The 23,160-nt window shown below is 43.6% G+C and overlaps 1 protein-coding gene across 1 annotated transcript; it reads right to left on the minus strand.

Annotated features, from left to right (window-relative positions):
• Positions 1-1,472: 1,472 nt before the first annotated feature.
• On the minus strand, positions 1,473-22,944 carry LOC139367048 (enoyl-CoA hydratase EchA19). The gene is made up of 6 exons (XM_071105008.1): positions 22,632-22,944; positions 21,851-22,021; positions 17,259-17,356; positions 15,599-15,743; positions 9,036-9,185; positions 1,473-3,110 (listed from the first exon to the last, which is right to left on the minus strand). Exons 1-6 carry the CDS (start codon positions 22,873-22,875, stop codon positions 2,878-2,880), a joined length of 1,041 nt encoding a protein of 346 aa, XP_070961109.1. The 5' UTR covers positions 22,876-22,944; the 3' UTR covers positions 1,473-2,877.
• Between the last annotated feature and the right edge of the window lie 216 nt (positions 22,945-23,160).

Here is a 23,160-nt window from a genome sequence, read left to right on the forward strand (position 1 = left end):
GGGCACACAGGCTAAACAGGGGGTGTTTGTCCTGTCATCATGGAGTCTAGACAGAGCCTCTCCTCACCCTAATTAACACACACACGATGGGTCACACTCACAACCTGAGGAGAGAGATTGGAGTCCCTCATACACAGGCTGGTCTCATTGCAACCTGTGGATATACAGTATATATGTGTGGATATACCATACAGTATACACACACACACACACACACACACACACACACACACACACACACACACACACACACACACACACACACACACACACACACACACACACACACACACACACACACACACACACACACACACACACACACACACACACACACACACCTTAGGGTACTACTTTCTCTGCTTCCAAGCTAAATCATCTCTCACACATATGCATGTGCGCACAAACACCCACACACACACACACAGATAATTGAGGGGGAGCTGTCCACCAGAGGAATGTTCACTCATAACACCAAGTTCACTTGGACTGCTAAATATTCCACACTAATTATACAGACATAAACATGTGGGAACACACACATACACACAGGCATAAACACACTCACAGTCATTCTTCGCACAGTAATTATTCCTCTAAACATGGCATTTCCACACAAAAATATCCACACCACCATCTTACTACAGTATAGTCTGATGGTAGACCCAAGACCCCACACATCACACAACCATTGTACAACTCCAACCAGAAACAATGCCAGTATAGTGCTGGTGCTTTTGATGCTATTGCTGCTTTCCAGTCTTTGTCTTTCAAAGGTTTTGCTTCTTTCAATCAGCCTCCATACCCCTACTAGCCCTCCCTCTAATTCCTCTAGATATGAGGGTGGTATACCAACCACAATTGTCGAGCGTAGTGATTTAACTTTAAAGAACCTTTGGTATGTGGGGGATCATTATGAAATAGACTGTACAGATAAGCAGCTGGTGAGGTTCTGTCATTGTTTGTATGACTTTGTCATTTGCCCCACGGAGGTTGTATCTGACACACCAGTATGACACCGTGTGATGCAAAATGGTGGGAAAAAGGTGGACAGTCGGCTAATAATCCATTATGAATGAGTTTTTTCTAACCATTAGTAAACCATGTATACGTGTTTACCATCTATAAACCATTTAGTGGACCTGATATCATTTATAAATCATGAAGAAAAAACTACGTACATATACATTATATATACAAAAGTAGTGGATTCGGCTATTATAGCCACACCCGTTGCTGACAGGTGTATAAAATCAAGCACACAGCCATGCAATCTCCATAAACAAACATTGGCAGTAGAATGGCCTTACTGAAGAGCTCAGTGACTTTCAACGTGGCACAGTCATTATTATATATATATTTTTTAAATGTTACCTTTATTTAACTAAGGTGCCACCTTTCCAACAGGTCAGTTCGTCAAATTTTTGCCCTGCTAGAGCAGCCTTGGTCAACTGTAAGTTTTTTTAAATTCATTTTTATTGAACCTTTTTTTTACCAGGTAAGTTGACTGAGAACACATTCTCATTTACAGCAACGACCTGGGGAATAGTTACAGGGGAGAGGAGGGGGGATGAATGAGCCAATTGTAAACTCGGGTGATCAGGTGGCCATGATGGTATGAAGGCCAGATTGGGAATTTAGCCAGGACACCAAGGTTAACACCCCTACTCTTACGATAAGTGCCATGGGATCTTTAGTGACCACAGAGAGTCAGGACACCATAACGTCCCATCCGAAAGACAGTGCCTTTATTGTGAGGTGGAAACATCTAGGAGCAACAATGGCTCAGGCGCGAAGTGGTAGGCCACACAAGCTCACAGAACGGGACTGCCGAGTGCTGAAGTGTGTAAAAATCGTCTGTCTTCGGTTGCAACACTCACTACCGAGTTCCAAACTGCCTCTGGAAGCAACGTCAGCACAATAACTGTTCGTCTGGAGCTTAATGAAACAGGTTTCCATGGCCAAACAGCCGCACACAAGCCTAAGAACACCATGCGCAATGCAATGAATGAACGCTTCACCTTTTGGCAGTCCGATGGCCGAATCTGGGTTTGGCAGATACCAGGAGAATGCTACCTGCCCCAATGCATAGTGCCAACTGTAAAGTTGGGTGGAGGAGGAATAATGGTCTGGGGCTGTTTTTCATGGTTAGGGCTAGACCCCTTAGTTCCACTGAAGGGAAATCTTAACGCGACAGCATACAATGACATTCTAGACGATTCTGCTTCTAACTTTGTGGCAACAGTTTGGTATAAGCCCTTTCCTGTTTCAGCATGACAATCCCCCTGTGCACAAAGCATGGTCCATACAGGAAAGGTTTGTCGAGATCGGTGTGGAAGAACTTGACTGGCCTGCACAGAGCCCTGACCTCAACTCCATCAAACACCTTTGGGATGAATTGGACCGCCGACTGCGAGCCAGGCCTAATTGCCCAACATCAGTGCCGACCCCACAAATGCTTGTGGCTGAATGGAAGCAAGTTCCCACAGCAATGTTCCAACATGTAATGGAAAGCATTCCCAAAAGAGTGGAGGCTGTTATAGCAGCAAAGGGGGGACCAACTCCATATTAATGCCCATAATTTTAGAATGAGATGTTCGACGAGCAGGTGTCCACATACGTTTGGTCATGTAGTGTACATAGTCATACACTATGTAGTCATGTTTACAACTCTCCTTCCGTAGCCTCCAACTGCTCTTAAATGCAAGTAAAACTAGATGCATGCTCTTCAACCGAACTCTGTGTTGTTGTATATGTCAAACTGCTATGCTTTATCTTGGACAGGTTGCAGTTGCAAATGAGAACTTGTTCTCAACTAGCCTACCTGGTTAAATAAAGGTGAAATAAAAAAAATAAGCATACCTAAATAAAGTGTTACTAGCGCTTTGAGGAGAATTTCCCGCCTCTTCCTGTCCCTGAGCTGAACGTGGTTGCCCCGGCGACAGACTCAGTCTGGATGATTGGCGCTCCATGGTCCATTTCGTACTGCAAGGCCAAGCTGAAGGAGGGGGCATCATAGACACTGTAGAGGGCAGAGGAGCGGTCTGCACGCATGCACTGCTGGGGGAAGGTGCTGATCTGCTCAGCTAGCTCCAGAGCTGCCTGCAGAGCTGAGACACACACACGCAAAAACACACACACAAGATATGTAAGTGAGCATCGTAAAGAAACAGACTCATGCGGAGGCAAATAAGCACATACATGTACACACATACACACCACCAAGCGTACATTCATTACACACCACCAACTGTACACTAATCAAAATCAAACTTTATTTGTCACATGCGCCGAATACAACACCTTACCGTGAACTGCTTACATAAAAGCAACAGTGCAGTTCAAGAAAGAGTTAAGAGAATATTTCACAAATAAAATGAAGTAAAAAATAATAACAATTAACAATAAAATAACAATAATGAGGCTTTATTACCTTTATTTATTTTATTTTATTTAACTAGGCAAGTCAGTTAAGAACAAATTCTTATTTTCAATGACGGCCTAGGAACGGCGACAGACTCAGTCTGGATGAGTGGCGCTTCTGCATGTTCAGGGGCAGAACGACAGATTTGTACCTTGTCAGCTCAGGGATTTGAACTTGCAACCTTCCGGTTACTAGTCCAACGCTCTAACCACTAGGCTACCCTGCCGCCCCAACACTTTATACAGGGGGTACCGGTACTGATTCAATGTGCAGGGTTACAGGTTAATAATAATAACAAATAGCGAGTAGCAGCAGTGTACAAAACAAATGGGGGGGGGGGGGGGGGGGGGGGTCAATGTAAATAGTCCGGTGGCCATTTGATTAATTGTTCAGCAGTCTTATAACCCATAAGAATGAGATGTTCGACTAGCAGGTAGAAGGGGTAGAAGCTGTTAAGGACCCTTTTAGTCCTAGACTTGGTGCTCTGGTACCGCTAGCCGTGCGGTAGCAGAGAAAACAGTCTATGACTTGGGTGACTGGAGTCTCTGAAATTTTTGGAGGCTTTACTCTGACACCGCCTGGTATATAGGTCCTGGATGACGGGAGGATTGGCCCCAGTGATGTACTGGGCCGTCCGCATTAGCCCCTGTCGCGCCTTACTGTCAGATGCCAAGCATTTTCCATAGCAGGCAGTAATGCAACAAGTCAGGCAGGATGCTCTCGATGGTGCAGCTGTATAACATTTTAAGGATCTGGGGACCCATGCCAAATCTTTTCAGTCTCCTGTGGGGGAAAGGTGTTGTCGTGCCCTCTTCACGACTGTCTTGGTGTGTTTGGACCATGATAGTTCGTTGGTGATGTGGACAACAAGGAACTTGAAACTCTCGACCCGCTCCACTACAGCCCCATCGATGTTAATGGGGGCCTGTTCAGCCCGCCTTTTCCAGTAGTCTACAATCAGCTCCTTTGTCTTGCTCACATTGAGGGAGAGGTTGTTGTCCTGGCACCACACTGCCATGTCTCTGACCTCCTCCCTATAGGCTGTCTCATCGTTGTGGGTGGTAACACTGTTGTGTCGTCAGCAAACTTAATGATGGTGTTGGAGTCGTGTTTGACCACGCAGTCGTGGGTGAACAGGGAGTACAGGAGGGGACTAAGTACACACCCCTGAGGGGGCCCAGTGTTTACGATCAGTGTGGCAGACGTGTTGTTGCCTACCCTTACCACCTGGGGGTGGCCCGTCAGGAAGTCCAGGATCCAGTTCCAGAGGGGGGTGTTTAGTCCCAGGGTCCTTAGGTTAGTGATGAGCTTTGTGGGCACTATGGTGTTGAACGCTAAACTGTAGTCAATGAACAGCATTCTCACATAGGTGTTCCTTTTGTCGAGGTGGGAAAGGGCAGTGTGGAGTGCGATTGAGATCGCATCATCTGTGGATCTGTTGGGGCGGTATGCAAATTGGAGTGGGTCTAGGGTATAAGGGAGGATGTTGTTTATGTGAGCCTTAAGTGTTACGTGCTTCGAAGTGAGCATGAAAGGCATTTAGCTCGTTTGGTAGGCTCGCGTCACTGGGCGCGTCTGGGTTTCCCTTTGTAGTCCGTAATAGTTTTCAATCCCTGCCACATCCGAGGAGAGTCAGAGCCGGTGTAGTAGGATTCAATCTTAATCCTGTATTGAAGCTTTGCTTGTTTGATGGTTCGTCTGAGGGCATAGCGGGATTTCTTATAAGCGTCCGGATTAGTGTCCCCCTCCTTGAAAGTGGCAGCTCTAGCCTTTAGCTCAGTGCAGATGTTGCCTGTAATCCATGGCATCTGGTTAGGATATGTACGTAGTCACCGTGGGGACGGCGTTGTTGATGCATCTATTGATGAAGCCAATGAGGTGGTATACTCCTCAATGCCATTGGATGATTTCCAGAACATATTCCAGTCTGTGCTAGCAAAACAGTCCTGTAGCGTAGCATCCGCGTCATCTGACCTCTTCCGTATTGAGCGAGTCACTGGTACTTCCTGCTTTAGTTTTTGTTTGTAAGCAGGAGTCAGGAGGACAGAATTATAGTCAGATTTGCCAAATGGAGGGCGGGGGAGAGCTTTGTATGCATCTCTGTGTGTGGAGTAAAGGTGGTCTAGAGTTCTTTTTTCCTCTGGTTGCACATGTGACATGCTGGTAGAAATTAGGAGAAATGGATTTCAGTTTGCCTGCATTAGTCACCGGCCACTAGGAGAGCAATCTCCATAGACAAACATTGGCAGTAGAATGGCCTTGCTGAAGAGCTCAGTGACTTAACGTGCCACCGTCATAGGATGCCACCTTTCCAAATCAAATTTCTGCCCCGCTAGAGCTGTCCTGGTCAACTGGGAGTGCTGTTATTGTGAAGTGGAAACATCTTGGTGCAACAATGGCTCAGCCGCGAAGTGGTAGGCCACACGAGCTCACAGAACGGGAGAGCTGAAGCTTTAAAAAGCTTTTTGTCTGTCCTCGATTGCAACACTCACTACCTAGTTCCAAACTGTGTGGAGTATAGGTGGTCTAGAGTTTTTTTCCCTCTGGTTGCACATGTGACATGCTGGTAGAAATGAGGTAAAACGGATTTAATTAAGTTTGCCTGCGTTAAAGTCCCCGGTCACTAGGAGCGCCGCTTCTGGGAGAGCGTTTTCTTGTTTGCTTGTGGCCTTATACAGTTGGTGTGGAGTGTGCAGTCTTAGTACCCGCATCAGTTTGTGGTGGTAAATAGACGGCTACAAATAATATAGATGAGAACTCTCTAGGTAGATAGTGTGGTCTACAGCTCATCATAAGGTACTCTACCTAAGGCGAGCAATATCTTGAGACTTCTTTAATATTAGACACCAGCTGTTATTGACAAATAGACACACCCCCACTGCTCGTCTTACCAGACGTAGATTCTCTGTCCTGCCAGTGCATTGAAAAATCCCACCAGCTCTATATTATCCGCGTCGTTCAGCCACGACTCAGTGAAACAATTTACAGTTTTTAATGTCCCGTTGGTAGGATAATCTTAATTGTAGGTCATCGATTTTATTTTCCAATGATTGCACATTGCCCAATAGAATGGATGGCAGTGGAGGTTTACCCACTCACCTACGAATTCTCAGAAGGCAGCCCGACCTCCGCACCCTTTTCTCCGTCTTTTATCACTCAAATGATGGGGATTTGGCCCTGTTCCCGAGAAAGCAGTATATCCTTTGCGCCGGACTCGTTAAAGGAAAAAGCTCCAGTTCGAGGTGAGTAATTGCTGTTCTGATGTCCAGAAGTTATTTTCGGTCATAAGAGACGGTAGCAGCAACATTATGTACAAAATAAGTTAAAATAAGTTGGTTAGGAGCATGTAAAATGTCAGCCATCCCCTCTGGCACCATTCTAAACATTCACACCACCAAGCGTACTCATACACACCACCAAGCGAGTGTTATACACAAACACACAGGATATATACCCTCTGTAGTTAGTTTCAATAATTACATTAGCATAGGAAACTTGGCAGCTATTCAGTTACAGCTACTGCTGGTGCATCCTCCCTTCCTCCTGCACTTCCTGCCTCTCTGTGCTTGAGCCAAGCCACTTTGTTCCCTGGCCCACATGAAAGCACTGGATGACATCCAAATCTCCTATGGAAGCAAAGGGCTGATGTGAGTGATGCCCAAGTGCCCCCTCTCTCTTTGAGCTATCTCTAACCAAAGTGATCAGCCTCAGAGTCCAATTAGTCGGACTTGGCTGTGGGAATGACTTCCGAAAAGACTTAACTTAATCTTCTAATGTTTTTTGAGGAATTTTAACCAGGAGAGCACATGAAAAGGCTTTTCATAGGGATGAAGGAGTTGGAGTTCACACATTCATAGAAAAAATGCCATTTTGGAAATTATACATAGTCCAATTCAACTATCATTGCTCATAAATTTGATGAAGTTATTCGTAAGGTTTATTCCAACCAATGAAATGGCATACAAATTTGATAACTCTTGAGTAAAATAGCTTACATAAATCTGTCTAATCTACCACAGCCATTACATTGGAATAGATACAGTGGGGCAAAAAAGTATTTAGTCAGCCACCAATTGTGCAAGTTCTCCCACTTAAAATGATGAGAGAGGCCTGTAATTTTCATCATAGGTACACTTCAACTATGACAGACAAAATGAGAAAAAAAATCCAGAAAATCACATTGTAGGATTTTTTATGAATTTATTTGCAAATTATGGTGCAAAATAAGTATTTGGTCACCTACAAACAAGCAAGATTTCTGGCTCTCACAGACCTGTAACTTCTTCTTTGTCCTGTCGTTACCTATATTAATGGCACCTGTTTGAACTTGTTATCAGTATAAAAGACACCTGTCCACAACCTCAAACAGTCACACTCCAAACTCCACTGGCCAAGACCAAAGAGCTGTCAAAGGACACCAGAAACAAAATTGTAGACCTGCACCATGCTGGGAAGACTGAATCTGCAATAGGTAAGCAGCTTGGTTTGAAGAAATCAACTGTGGGAGCAATTATTAGGAAATGGAAGACATACAAGACCACTGATAATCTCCCTCGATCTGGGGCTCCACTCAAGATCTCACCCCGTGTGGTCAATTTGATCACAAGAACGGTGAGCAAAAATCCCAGAACCACATGGGGGGGACCTAGTGAATGACCTGCAGAGAGCTGGGACCAAAGTAACAAAGCCTACCATCAGTAACACACTACCCCGCCAGCGACTCAAATCCTGCAGTGCCAGACGTGTCCCCCTGCTTAAGCCAGTACATGTCCAGGCCCATCTGAAGTTTGCTAGAGAGCATTTGGATGATCCAGAAGAAGATTGGGAGAATGTCATATGGTCAGATGAAACCAAAATAGAACTTTTTGGTAAAAACTCAACTCGTCGTGTTTGGAGGACAAAGAATGCTGAGTTGCATCCAAAGAACACCATACCTACTGTGAAGCATGGGGGTGGAAACATGCTTTGGGGCTGTTTTTCTCAAAGGGACCAGGACTACTGATCCGTGTAAAGGAAAGAATGAATGGGGCCATGTATCGTGAGATTTTGAGTGAAAACCTCCTTCCATCAGCAAGGGCATTGAAGATGAAACGTGGCTGGGTCTTTCAGCATGACAATGATCCCAAACACACCGCCCGGGCAACGAAGGAGTGGCTTCGTAAGAAGCATTTCAAGGTCCTGGAGTGGCCTAGCCAGTCTCCAGATCTCAACCCCATAGAAAATCTTTGGAGGAAGTTGAAAGTCCGTGTTGCCCAGCAACAGCCCCAAAACATCACTGCTCTAGAGGAGATCTGCATGGAGGAATGGACCAAAATACCAGCAACAGTGTGTGAAAACCTTGTGAAGACTTACAGAAAACGTTTGACCTCTGTCATTGCCAACAAAGGGTTTTTTTTTTCTCATTTTGTCTGTCATAGTTGAAGTGTACCTATGATGACAATTACAGGCCTCTCTCATCTTTCTAAGTGGGAGAACTTGCACAATTGGTGACTGACTAAATACTTTTTTGCCCCACTGTAACAAAACTTCAAAATGCAGTTAAAAAAATACTTGTTCAGAGTGAGGAGAGGAATATTACCAACAAAACCTCAAGAGAGGGCATATTTCTTACCTTGGCCATCCGGTACCACTCTGTTAGCCAATCCGAAGGCTAAGGCCTCCTGTGCCCCAATGGGTCTTCCAGTCAGAATCAAGTCCATAGCCCGGGAGAGACCAATGAGATGGGGGAGCCGGACTGTACCCCCATCAATCAAGGGGACGCCTAAGGAGACAAGGGAATCATCCATGAGTGACATTCTAAGGAGGGCTGCAGGACTTTACAGAGTGGTTGACTATTCTAGTCTTACTGTTGCACACAGACATACACATACATAAGTGGGTAGGTAGACTGTGAGGGAGTTTATCACTCATGCGTTCCACCCAGTGATATAGTGTTAAAAATATATATGGGAGTAAACGCTGACCGCCGTTCGTGGTGAGTAAAGCAATGCTCCTTATACTTTTAATGCATTTTCCGCAAAAGGTGGGTAAACGCTTGTGCAAAATTAAAAAGCTGCATTAACAGTGTTGTCATGCTTTTACCCTCCACTACACACACTCCTGGTTGCACCAATGTATGACTTAAAAATGAATGTTTTTCCACCAACACTGAGTGGCTCCTAAAATATCATATTTCATATACAAATGAAATCTAAGTTTATTGGTAGCGTACACATATTTGTAGGTGTTATATCAGGTGCAGTAAAATGCTGACGTTACAAGCTCCAACAGTGCAGTAGAATGTCTTGCAAATACAATACTAATAAACAAATAATCAAAAATCAAAACAAGAAATCAAGATATGACAGTACGAGTCCAATTAATGATCCAGAGTAGCTAAATTAAAGTGACCATGTCCACCAGCATATCCAGCAGCCAGAGAATTCTGATAGTCGGATATTTGCGGAAGCCCTTGTGGCCGTGAGGCAGATGGAGGTAGAGTTTTACTGGCCTCCGAAGCACAGGGAGCTTGTGTCCTCAAGTCCTGTCAGTCAGAGATTCTGCTTGACCACCCATTATTAAGAGCATATGAGTCCAACATATTTTCATAACCTGAACTCATCTTTCTGGGTTTTCGGTGGGAGTTCCCCAGGGGAGAGTTGTGGAAACACTAATTCTATTCATTCATACTCCTCGCTACATTCTCGGAGTCCTTCAAATAAATCACATTTGAATACATTGAATACCAGTGTTAATACATCTGCAACCAATCGAGAGGCCTCGGGTCAAAAACTCAGCACATATGGCAACCTGACACAAGACAGGTTCTTAGGGAGGGAGCTCTTTGTCAGCAAATACATATTTCCCTGTCTCTACCGGTCAGGTCGATTCCGTTGAAAATTCCTATGAAAGAGTGTGCTGCCAATAGCCCAAGGTGAAGAAATCTGACTTCAATTCCATTATTTAAAAAACATTATTTTTTTTTTACAAAGGCATCGCAACAATAACATCGCATTACAGACTTTAAGTCCATTTGTTACATTTTCTCAAACAGGATGGCCAGTTTGAGCAATTCCACCCCACATACTGATGAGTCCCTCTCCCCCTCGCAAACACACACACACACACACACACACACCACAACCCCCTAGTTTCTCTCAGGGCCGGAGGCTAGATTAGATTGTGGCGCAGAGAGCCTCTTCAGTCCGTGTCCAGAACTAACAGGCCAGATTGGAGAGAGAGGAGCCAGGTTGGGCCAGATAATCTTTAGTGCTGTTGGCACCGTGCTATCAGCCCTCGGAAGGGTCCTCTCTTATCCAGCAGCCGCCTCAAAGCCTGCTGATACTCTCCCTGTCTGTCTCAAACTAGTCCTGTTTGCATTAACACACCAGCCTATCCTTTGTTCCCTATGAATGGAATCCAGTGTGTTGGGCAACGTCCCCTTGAAATTGTCTGGCGGGGGGGGGGGGGGGATCTGAGAATGAGAAAGGCCATTTTGTGGATATACCAGAACTTCCTTTAATTCCTCATCTATTCAAAGCAGATAAATCCATCTAGAGTCATACCAGTTTTAACATTTTTTTTTGCGTGTGTCAGCAGAGCCCATTGTCCAATAATAGATATAGGTGGTTCTCTTCCTGACTGTCAGCCTTATCCTCTGCATTGCAGGGGTAGTGCAGGAGGATATGCCTTTTACCACTTTTTTATCCAATGTTTTTTTTCTAAAACGCTGCTATGCTGGGGAGATGATGGTTAACCATTCACATTCCAATAATCATGTCTATGCATGCTGGTTGCAACAATGGCCTCACTTAGGGCTGTGGCTGTCATGACATTTTGTCAGCTGGTTATTGCAAAAGACTGCTTATAAGTCCTGTGCCATTATATTATATTATGGCATTGTTGAATACTTGTTTCTGATTGGCTTGAAGGGCATTATGTATATCTGCACGGTATAATTCAATGGCTATAGTTCATTCTTACATGTTCTATGTTTGAGCTGCTTTTGAAAGAAAAAGTAGAATTGAAAACATTATTGGCATTGTTGAATTCGATTTTCATAATGGCAAGCTAGGACTGATGGTTTGGTTAGCTAAACGAGCAAGTCTGTTTGTTTGATTACCACGGCAACTACTGTAGCTATCTAGTAAACTTGCTAGCTACTTCAGTGGATGTTGAACACATTTCTAGCTGCAAATGTGTTAAATTATAGCCATGGTATAAAAGGGATAATCAACTCGGGGCTCAATGCGTTCTCTGGAAAACAGTGGAAGGTCAGTTCAACTCCGCTTGCACATCGTGGAACACACCTTCCGAGTCGTTCATTATTTTACATTGAACGCATAGCCCCTCGATGATTATCCCTTACGTATATGATTTTATAGTAAAACGAATATAATTTAACTTAGCTGATATTTGAAGTGGCTATGTTGAGTGTAAAACGTGATCATTTGAAATATATGTATAGTTATTTGGCAACTTTAGATGTGAATGATACAAACCTTAGAATGTCTTTGAAATCAAAACATTATCTATTGATGATTTGAGAAAGTAGCAAAAAAAATAAGCTTGTTCCTTGCCTCAGGCTGCACAGCTGTTCTCTCGTCAAGTGATCATATTTTCACCCATCAGACTATTCTCAATTGAATCTTGTCTTTACTAGTAACATTTGTTTAGATTTAGAATGGCCCATTATCAAATGGGCAGGAACAAGGGAAAAAAGACATGTCATCCGTATGGTACACTCGAATAGCGAATGGAGGCCGCTCGCTTTCCCGCCGGACCGTTTTTCAATGATGCCGGGTAGGCTACTTAGGTTTTATAGTGGAGCATGTGCTTAATTTGAGCAGCTGATATATACATATAAGAACACTTTCACTCCATGTTTGAGAAGCATGCTCTAGCTGCGCGACAGGTAATATTACGCCCAAACCCTGCAGCTACCCAGTGCTTGATTTGGAACATCAATAGTAACATGATTTCGCAACAAAACATATTTTACTAAACTGTTGACAGCCCCCCTGCGCGCTCTAGAAAGGAATAGAGAGAGTAAGAGATGGAAACGCACAGGGGTGAGATTCTGTATAGCTAAAGGTAATGTGTCAGCCAATTAATTCTGAAGAAAAAAAGGCCTATTCCTAGGCAATTCAAAAACAAATGCACTATAATTGTAGGCCAACTCTGTAAGCCGCCCTGCACAATCAATGAACCAACAGCATTGCCTAGGGCTATACATTCTCTCCCAGACTCATGGATATACATCTTGGAGCATAGCATAAGGTAACCAGTCCATCCTGTATGAATAATAATACAGTCCACACTCAAAGGCAATAAATCAAATTTGTTTAATTTTGAAGTATAGGCTAGACCAATTATGTAGCAAAAACATCTTAAATCACTTTAGTTTTTCTGACTTTTTAATTCCGTTTTTTTGGGGGGGGGGGGCTCATGAGCCTACTCCGAAGCTCTAATGTGGGTATTGGTGTTTTGAATGAATCATCACCTTAAAAAGCGCTGTCCATTTTGTTGCCTTATTGAAACAACATCCACAACAACCATGTTTTACACTCAGTTTCAACCTGCTGTTGAACTTCTTTCTTCAAATTTACCATCAGTGAGGTGAGTTTAAAAAGCACAATACTGTTTTGATGATAAGAGTTTTGATTTGATTTTCAAATGCATTGATGTCAGAGTGATTAGAGGGACAATAGAGCCCTGAGTACCAGACCATTAAGACCTGAAGGTTGTTAGCAAGTTGGGTAAGAGGAGATTAATGTGACGGTCACATGGAATTTTCCTGCGGTCATGACTCATGACTGCCGGTGTGGCGGTAATACAGTCACCGCAACAGCCCTAGCCTCACTCTCATTCATTTGCTTCCTCTTGGTTCAAACACCACATCTATAGGTACAGTAAGACTGCCAGTACAACAGTGAAGTGTTGAACTCTGTGAAACAGTTTGGGCAGACGACTGATGTTTTTTAGTTTGAACTGAGCTGTGCTGGAGATACAGGCATCTGCACCACTTCAAAGCAAAGCTGTCCACAATGGACTCTCATGAGGGTTAATGTGATTAAGTTCGATGCGGATTAAAGATTTCCAGCCAAATCCGTACGGAACGGATACAGAGATGAGAACGTGAACCTTTAACGGAGGTTCACTTTGAAACACTCCGACACTCCATCTTGGAGAAATATTTTGGGCTTAATACACTGTCACAGGATTCCCTTTTTGTTCAGCACATCAAAGAAATATTTGGACGTTTTTTGGTGTCTGCGAGTTCATTGTTTGATGAAGGCCTCCCCATGGGCTCTGAAGAACGCACAGGACATTCTGAGAACTAGAGTTTAACTCACATCCAGTAAACCACAGAGACGCACAGTGCTGCAGGTGCCTTTCTAGCCACTAGCCAGATCCTCTAGTCTTAAGATTAGGGTGTGGTCTCTCTGCAGGCTTGGGGTCAGGTCCAGTCCAGTATCACACACAGTCTCTGGCAGCTGTATCTCACCCCACCACCCCATCCATCTCACTAATTGGATCTTTTAGCGCAGCCGGAACGTCCCGGAGCCAAGGTCCAGAGGTTATCCTGCATTGGGCCAAGGACAGCCAGGAGGTTCGAAATTCAGGTTCTGCTAAGGACTCCCTGTAGAGGTTAGACTAACTGTCCACTCCTGTGCCCATGCACTGCTTAGAGGGGGAGTATTCAGCCATGCAGCTTCACGTAGCAGAGCTTTTGAATGGTATCCCCATGTCATCAATAACAAGTCATCGGATAGTTGTTTGAATTGGCCAACATGATGTCAGCTTTGGACCGGGCTGTGCTCTAAACATGTGGGCTATCCTATGATCCCTCGTTTTGGCCTTCCTCGTTTTTCCACACGAGACGGGGCTCCAATGAATCATGTGACAGGAAGCTGTCACTCACTTGTGTCTTCCATTGGGCCACATGACATAGATTTGGGTTATTCATTCAAACCACAGGGGATCCCTTGGGCTGATGTCCAAGTGTTTCTCCACCAAAAACGCTAACAGAATTCTCCCATTAAACTAAAGAGATGCAACAAACCTACCAGAGAGATAGACTACAGAGGAGTAGAGTTACTTTTGATGAGTAGAGCCTTACTGCTATACACTCCAGGCTAACTACAGAGTGGAGGAACACAACGTCCACAGCTGATAACTGGGTATGGTCAAAATAACAATTACACTGCTAAACTCACATCCAATTATAGAACGAGCCACAGTGGCCAAACTAAGCTGGGGAAACGACTGGGGAAAGTGTTGACAAACAACCCAGGGGTTTGTGGAATGAGGCATAGCCGAGATGGTGTGGTGGCTGAACATAAGCAGCTGAGAGGAAATGTGCCTCTGCCGCCAACAGTGTCAAAACCTCACAGAGCACACATGCTCCACTCTGGGCTGCTTAAGGAGATCTAAAGTGAGCGATTAATCATTCCCCTTTCACCAGCTCGATTCGGTACGTATCAAGGAAAGGAGACAATTTGAGGATTGAGGAAGCCAATAGACTATTGCGATTTACCCCTAATGTCATGCACTTAGCGGCGTCAGTATGATATATGATGTGATGTGAAGAAGACGAGACATGGTGGCCATGCCCCTGCCACAAGACAGTCTGAACGGTGGCACTGGCTCTGGCCCTAGCTCTGGTCGCAAGTCAGGCAAGGGCACTGCCAGGATGCTGTTTAATTACAGAGCCAAAATGATAAGCCCCATTTAGAGAAAGAGACCCAGGATCTACCCGCTGCCAGTAAATTATAGTACGGCCGGTCCTATTTATAAACACAGAGGTCATATTTTTAACCCCGGAGGCAGACTGGTATCGAGATGGGAGATGCTACTACACGCTACATTCATTTCCTCTCCTTCTGGTTATCAGAGAGTGCAGCATGTACAGTACTGGTGTCTGTACATGCAATGCTTTCAAAGGCCATGGTCATTGCTGCTATCGCAGTTACTGAAACCCAAACAGGAGAAAGCTAAAGTGATAATGGCTTGAAATTCTATGTTGCTGTTGAAAGGAAAATGAATCAGGCACTTTGTAACAATTTTGACTTCCACTGGTGGGCTAAGGGCTGCAACCTCACACAATTACATGGCATACACACACACTAGTGGGGGGGTGGACCAGGCTCAGGGAGGTGGTTAGGGGTCATCTCGTAGGTGGGATACACATACCAAATCTGCGACAGAACACCCCCATGACAGCGCTCTCCTCCACCACTCTCAGGTCAGCCAACAGAGCCAGCTCCAGCCCTCCAGCCACTGCGTAGCCACTGACCGCTGCTATCAACGGCTTGGACAACACCAGTCGGGAGGGACCCTGGGAAGCACACAACATGACACACACACCCTGAGCGAGGCATGAAAAGAATACACTCCCTAAACAAGGCTGCAACTAGACTTCCTGCACAAACATACTCCCACAACAAGGAAGGACCTCGGTCTTTACAAGAATACAAGAATACACAAGCTTGAAAGACTGGCAATAGAGATAACAGATTATATACAGTGCCTTTAGAAAGTATTCATACCCCTTGACTTATTCCACATTTTGTTGTGTTACAGCCCAAATTCAAAATGGAGTCCACCTGTGGCCAATTCAATTGCTTGGACACAATTTAGAAATAAACACACCTGTATATATAAGGTCCCATAGTTGACAGTGCATGTCAGAGCATAAACTATATCATGAAGTCCAAGGACCTGTCTGTAGATCTCCAAGATAGAATTGTGATGAGACATATCTGGGGAAGGGTATAAAACATTTTCTAGAGTGTTGAAAGTTCCCAAGAGCCGAGTTGTCACCATCATTGCGAAATTGAAAAAATATGGAACTACCCAGTCTCTGCCTAGAGCTGGTCGTTCGACCAAACTGAGAAACTGGGCAAGAAGGACATTGGTCAGGGAGAGGTGACCAAGAACCCAATGCCCACTCTGAGCTATAGAGTTCCTTGGCTGAGATGGAAGAACTTGCCAGAAGGACAACCATCTCTACAGCACTTCACTAATCTGGGCTTTATGGGAGAGTGGCCAGGTGGAAACCACTCCTGAGAAAGAGGCACATGACAGCACGCTTGGAGTTGGTAAAAACGCACGTGAAAGACTCTGAGAGCATAAGGCAAAAGATGATGTAGTCTGATGAGACAAAAATGTTGCAAAGCGCTATGTCTATAGAAAACCAGGTACAGCTCATAACTTGTCTAACACCATCCCTGCGAAGCATGGTGGTGGCAGCATCATGCAATGGGGATGCTTTTCAGCGGCAGGAACTGGGAGACTGGTAAGGATAGAGGGAACAATGAATGGAGCCAAATACAGGCAAATCCTTGATGAGAAACTGCTTCATTGTGCAAACAACAGACTGAGGGGCAAAGATTTACGTTCCAACATGACAATGATCCCAAACATACAGCCAAAGCAAAATTTGAATGGCTTCAGAACAAGAATGTGAAAGTCATTGCGTGGCCCAGACTTGAATACCATTGAAAATCTGTTGAAAGACTTGAAGATTGCTGTTCACCGCTGCTCCCCATCTAACTTAACAGAGCTTGAGAAAATCTGGAAGGAAGAATGGGAGAAATTTAATCAAATTTGAATTCAGGCTGGAACACAACAAAATGTGGAATAAGTCAAGGGGTAAGAATACTTTCTGAAGGCACTGTATGAAAGACATACCACAACTGAACTATTTACATATACATACAGAGGGGTCAATAATGACAAACAGATACATTGAAAGTTAGGTTGTGTGTTATCAGTCATCAACGGTTCTGTGCACACTGATCGCGTGTGAGGGTGATGCAAAGTCAAGGAAGGTTTTTGCAGATGCGCGCACCATAGGAGCAGGACCTTTGGTGACATCTTGCTCCAATTTGAGGGAGGCAGTGTGATGGGCCAGCTCTTTCAGATCGTAACCAGCACAGAAATTCCCTCCTGGAAGAGACCACAAAATTACAAAGTATGGCAGCTGGCAACTGAAGAGGAAGGGAAAATGACGAGGATGAAAAAAAACACAACAACTTGAAGAAGAGAGGCAGGGCTGCAATTTAGAAATGAATGAGGAAATATGGCTGGCTGGCACACATGGTTTTCTGCTCTTGGCGTGGGCTCAGTCTCTCTTTACTGCACAATGCTCTCATTAATGGTAGAATATCGCACCCTGACCAAAGCCCCTTCCATTGGATTCATGTGGTAATTACAACATTACCCAGGAGGCCTACAAACACTAAGTCACAGGCGCTGAGGCGGAGGGCTGTAAAACGGTGTGACCGCTCTGTTTCTAACTGTAATGAGACTGAGGATGAGAAATGTGCTACAACACCCCTCCACTGAGACTGGCTTGATTACAGCAGCAGTGGATCTGAGGAGGAGTGTTCTTTAAAAGGCTGTGTCTGTGTAATTATATGCCGGTGCTTTCTGGATTTGATTGAATCTGTACGAAGACATATTGTAAAAGGACTATATCAGGAGATATTATGATATCATTTTCTGTTTTTAAAACTGATGAGAGCATATTGTGACTTCATGGTGAGTTTAGAATCAGAGAAACAAACTACAACCAATATGCAAATTGTGCAGTGCACACAACTCTTTGGGGAAAAGCACTTAAAAAGTATTTTATTATTGATATTAATGGAAAAGTTGAAGTAACATACCCATATCTCAAGTTTGGATTTGGCCTCACGCGACAACACTTTATCGTATGTTCTCTACAATGGGGATAAAATGGCCTCATTGAAAGGTGCTACAACAGTGACCTTTGCAGCTATTTCAGCAGTTAGCAAACCTTCAGATTCCCCCATCCCCCTTACTATAAAAACAGAGAAATACGATTCCAAAAAACTCAAAATATGTGCCAACAGATTCAAAAAATTTATAACAGAGGTAATTACTCATAATTTAGTGAAAAGTACTGAAACAATTCTCCCAAAATGGCGATGAAAATTATCATGTTTTGGACTAATTTGGACCAAATAGCTTCCTTATGGCTGCACTGTTAATATTCCAGACTGGACATGTCTAGCTGTCACCTCCACAAGTAAAAATATTAGTATTTACCAGGGCAGTACCACATTTCAACCTACAAACTGGATTTACACTCCAATTAACAACGATGGCCAGCACAGGAATCCAAGTGCACTCTGCCAGATTCGTCCATTACGTTGGTCAAAGTTAAGCCAAATAACACAAGGCAATTACCGACACACTATTTTCAGTTCAGCGCCGAAGTGACCAGCATTTAGCAGCCGTCATTTCTGGGTTACAGCTTTGAGGTGTATAAGCATTAACATAAAGCCTCTCTGCCGACGCTACACTCTAAGAGAGGAGAATTGATCCTGGTTGAAAAAATCATTTCCATTGTGGGAGTTCATTTGGATGGGGTGAGATGATCTTTTGGAGAGGTATTAAGTGTGTATAATTCTCGCTCCCTGGTTGACACAGAGCAGGGCCCTGGAAGCTGTGAGCATACATTTGTTAATACAGACACTGCGGCGGCCGTCATGGCTGGCTCTCAGGACCCCTGTGAGCCCATCTCCTGGATGCTGTTAAATCAGGGCTAATTAGGCAGTGTGAGCGGGGGATGAGGAGGAGGAGTGGAGGATGTGATTCCCACTCATGGCTTCTAGCGCCTGCAGTTAGCCGGCGAAATGATTCAAAGTGAGTTTGATCTCTCGCCCCAGCTGATTGGGCAGCATTGTTCTACATGTGTAATTAAGGATATCTAAATAATTGGTGACTGTTTATAGTGTGTTATTGGGAGCCCGCCCACATAATTATATTCTGCCGTCTTAAGGGGTTATTATGAACACCTTGCTATGTAGGAATAAGATATATACAGTGCCTTCAGAAAGTATTCATACCCCTTGACTTATTCCACATTTTGATGTGTTACAGCCAGAATTCAAAATGGATGATTCTTTTTTACCCATCTACACACAATATCCCATAATAACAAAGTGAAAACATGTTTTTAGAAATGTTTGCCGAAGGCACTGTAAATATCATAATAGCCTGAATGTAAATGTCCTTATTAGCATTCTGTTGTCAAAGACATACAAAATATACCGTTTCCATCCAATAAAAGGGGTGTAATTGCATCTCTATGAGTTTGCTGTCTACTGTTCTGTATGTCTGGGGGAGAGTGGGATGTCATGTTTTGTACGTGTAACTGTTAGTGAGCCGTGGAAAGAAAATACATCAGGTGTCCGCAACAGGCCAAAACCATCCTGTGAGCGATTTTTTTAATTAAAAAAAGAATATTCATTTTGGGTCAAAAAACACTAAAATCACCAGAAATTCAGCTAAAATGTGTTAAATTTAGGAAATCTGTTCTGAAGTATTCCCACAAATCAAAATAGAAAAGTGCCTTCAGAAAGCATACCCGGTGACTTATTCCACATTTTGTTTACAGCCTGAATTCAACATGGATTCTTTTTTTCTCACACAAATGACACACAATACCCCATAATAAAAACCATGTTTTTAAAAATGTTTACAAATGTATTGTAAATGAAATACATAAATCCAATGTACATAACTATTCACACCCGAGTCAATACATGTTAGAATCACCTTTAGCAGCGATTACAGATGTGATTCTTTCTGGATTAGTCTCTAAGAGCTTTGCACACCTGGATTGTACAATATTTGCACATTATTTTAGACAGACATTTTTCAGTCTTGCTATAGATTTTCAAGCAGATTTAAATCAAAATTGTAACTAGGCCACTCAGGAACATTGTTTGCCGTCTTGGTAAGCAAGTCCAGTGTATATTTGTCCTGGTCTTTTAGGTCTTTGTTCTGCTAAAAGGTGAATTTGTCTAAATACTTAACCAGGTTTTCCGCTAGGATTTTGTCTGTGCTTAGCTCTATTCCATAAATGTTTATCCTACAAAACTCCCTAGTGATTGTCAATGACAAGCATACCCATAACATGATGACAGTCACCACCATGCTTGAAAATATGAAGTTGTACTCAGTGATGTGTTGTGTTGTACTTGCCCCCATCCAACACAACAGTTTTACTTTAGTGCCTTATTGCAAACCGGATGCATGTTTTGGAATATTTGTATTCTGTACAGGCTTCCTTCTTTTCACTCTGTCATTTAGGTTAGTATTGTGGAGTAACTACAATGTTGTTGATCCATCCTCAGTTTTCTCCTATTACATCAATTAAACCCTGTAACTGTTTTAATTGGCCTCATGGTGACATCCCTGAGTGGTTTCCTTCCTCTCCGGCAACAGAGTTAGTAAGGATGCCTGTATATTTGTAGTGACTGGGTGTATTGATACACCATCCAAAGTGTATTTAATAACTTCACCATGCTCAAAGGGATATTCAATGTCTGCTTTTTATTTGTATTTTTACCCATCTACCAATAGGTGCCGTTCTTTGTGAGGCATTGGAAAACCTCCCTGGTCTTTGTGGTTGAATCTGTGTTTGAAATCCACTGCTCGACTGAGGGACCTTACAGATAATGGTATGTGTGGGGTATAGAGATGAGGTAGCCATTCAAAAATCATGTTAAACACTATTATTGCACACAGAGTGAGTCCATGCAACATAGTGACTTGTTAAGCAAATATTTACTCATTAACTTATTTAGGGATTGCCATAACAAAGGGACTGAATATTTATTAACTCAAGACATTTCAGCTTTTCATTTTTAATTCATATGCATAAAAATGGAAAAAAACATAATTCCACTTTGAAGTTATGGGGTATTGTGTTTAGGCCAGTGTCACAAAATCTCAATTTAATCCATTTCAAATTCAGGCTGTAAAACAACAAAATGTGGAAAAAGTAAAGGGACATGAAAACGTTCTGAAGGTACTGTATGTGATCGTGTCTCAATGTATAAAATGATTGTATTTAAAAAATAACCTATTTTCGTGCTTAGTTGTGGTCAACTTGCAGTGTACACATTATTATAATTATGTTCCAGCCCCGACCATCCGCTACGACAAAAATCGGCTTGTGGCTGAATCTAGTTGCCTACTACTGCAATATATCATCATCAGCCATGTCTCTGGTGTTGTCATAGAGACCCTCTTTGCTTGTCTCTATGTGCTAATGTCATGGGCGGGATCTGAATCGAGGTCTACTGCAGAAGAAACCAACATCTTAACTATTGGTCCAAGAAGAAATTCCCTCTTGGGCCAAGGGCTGACAGATTTTGAAGTCCCAGGCGGGGCTACCTCATCATGTGACCATGAGCAACTGCTACATTAACCTGCTGACCTAGCCTAGATGCCAGTCAGTTTCTGCTCTCTTGCCAACTCTTTCTGGAATTATCATGCAAAACACGTTTGACTTGACAATGGAGTAGGCAAAAGCACAAACAGATCTGGGACCAGGCTACTGCTGACCTGCCATCAGAGGCTTTGCTGAGCTCCTGTCTGTAGTGTGCAAGGTGTCTGTCTAACCGTTGCCATGCAGCACTGCTACGGTCAGGGCGGGGTCGCTGTCGAAGGCCGTGAGCTCGTCCAGCAGCCGTCCAGCCGTCTCCTGGTTCACCGCGTTCCGCACCTCGGGCCGGTTGATCGCCACGGTGACCACTGACCCCCTCCTCTCCTTCACCACAGTCCGCCCGGCGACTGCACAACAATGGGAGAGAAGAGAAGTGAGACCGCAGCACTTAGAAAGAAATGTCCCCAAAGCTGGGACTGGAATAGATCATGGCTGAGGATGAAGCTCTGTGGCAGAGAGCTACAGTTGACTTGACATATTTACGGTAAGAAAAAGGGACCGAAATCAAGGTAGTTGCATCCAACATAACTTCAACAAAAGAGATGAGAGATCCAACATCACCCCACCCATCCTACAATCATACAAAGTAAACAGTGTGAGAGCCAAAACACAATTCCATATAATATAGTATATGAAATAGTGTGACTTAGCGTTATTCAATATTGACTACAATTTCATATTCCAATTGGAAGTCCTTGGAAGTCAAGGACAGTAAATTGAGTGTGCAGAACTCCACACAAATTATATCCACATATCCTAAATGCATGTTTTGTAACAAAGTGATACATAATGGCGCATGTTTTGAGAAATATATGTCTCAAATATTTTATGAATATACTAGGCTCCACATTCTACTCAGCCGCATGTCCATGGTCTGGTCTGAAAGCAAGTATTTGCTGCCCTCGGCTGCCAGAGATATGCCATTGCATATGACAACTGTGTTCTTCGACGTACTACCTTTCTCTGATTCCTTTCCGGCTGTAGTGCTGTAAGGGCTATTTTTCTCAGAATACTTTTTTCCAAGTAACCGGACTAGGGCAGTAGCAGCTCGCCAGCTCAGATTTCTAGCTAACAAAGCACGTGTCGTACTCTGACACGCTCGGAGAGTCATAGTTGTGATTGACAAGCACAAATAGAAACTTCTGAAGCTTACAGGAACTAAAGTAGCCCTATTTGAAAAGTGAATGTCCCTTATGCACATCTACAAACAAAATCAAATAAAAATGTCTACCCATCAACAAACGTTCCAATGTTTACTAATAATGTGCAGCACCTTGCAAGTTCCCCCCCAGAAACAAGGCAAGCTGTAAGTAAGGTTCTGCACATGATTGGAGCATGCAGGGGTGTTAAACACAGACAGGAGAGGGCAAAGTTGAGCCATTTCTTGCACTGCAGTTGCACATTCCCGCACAGAGGTACATTTTCTGTAGAAAAGAAAGTTCCTAAGCACAGATGAATAGTTGTTAGTTAGAAGTACAGTGCCTCT

Source organism: Oncorhynchus clarkii, chromosome 15 (assembly GCF_045791955.1).
Source record: "Oncorhynchus clarkii lewisi isolate Uvic-CL-2024 chromosome 15, UVic_Ocla_1.0, whole genome shotgun sequence".
Taxonomy (NCBI): Eukaryota; Metazoa; Chordata; class Actinopteri; order Salmoniformes; family Salmonidae; genus Oncorhynchus; species Oncorhynchus clarkii.

Coding starts and splice junctions, on each gene's coding strand:
- LOC139367048 (XM_071105008.1), bottom strand. CDS start 22,875: ATGTGCATAAGGGACATTCACTTTTCAAATAGGGCTACTTTAGTTCCT. Junction 15,744..17,258: donor CCAAAGGTCCTGCTCCTATG/GTGCGCGCATCT, acceptor TGTGCTTCCCAG/GGTCCCTCCCGACTGGTGTT. Junction 9,186..15,598: donor GGTGTTCTGTCGCAGATTTG/GTATGTGTATCC, acceptor TTGTCTCCTTAG/GCGTCCCCTTGATTGATGGG.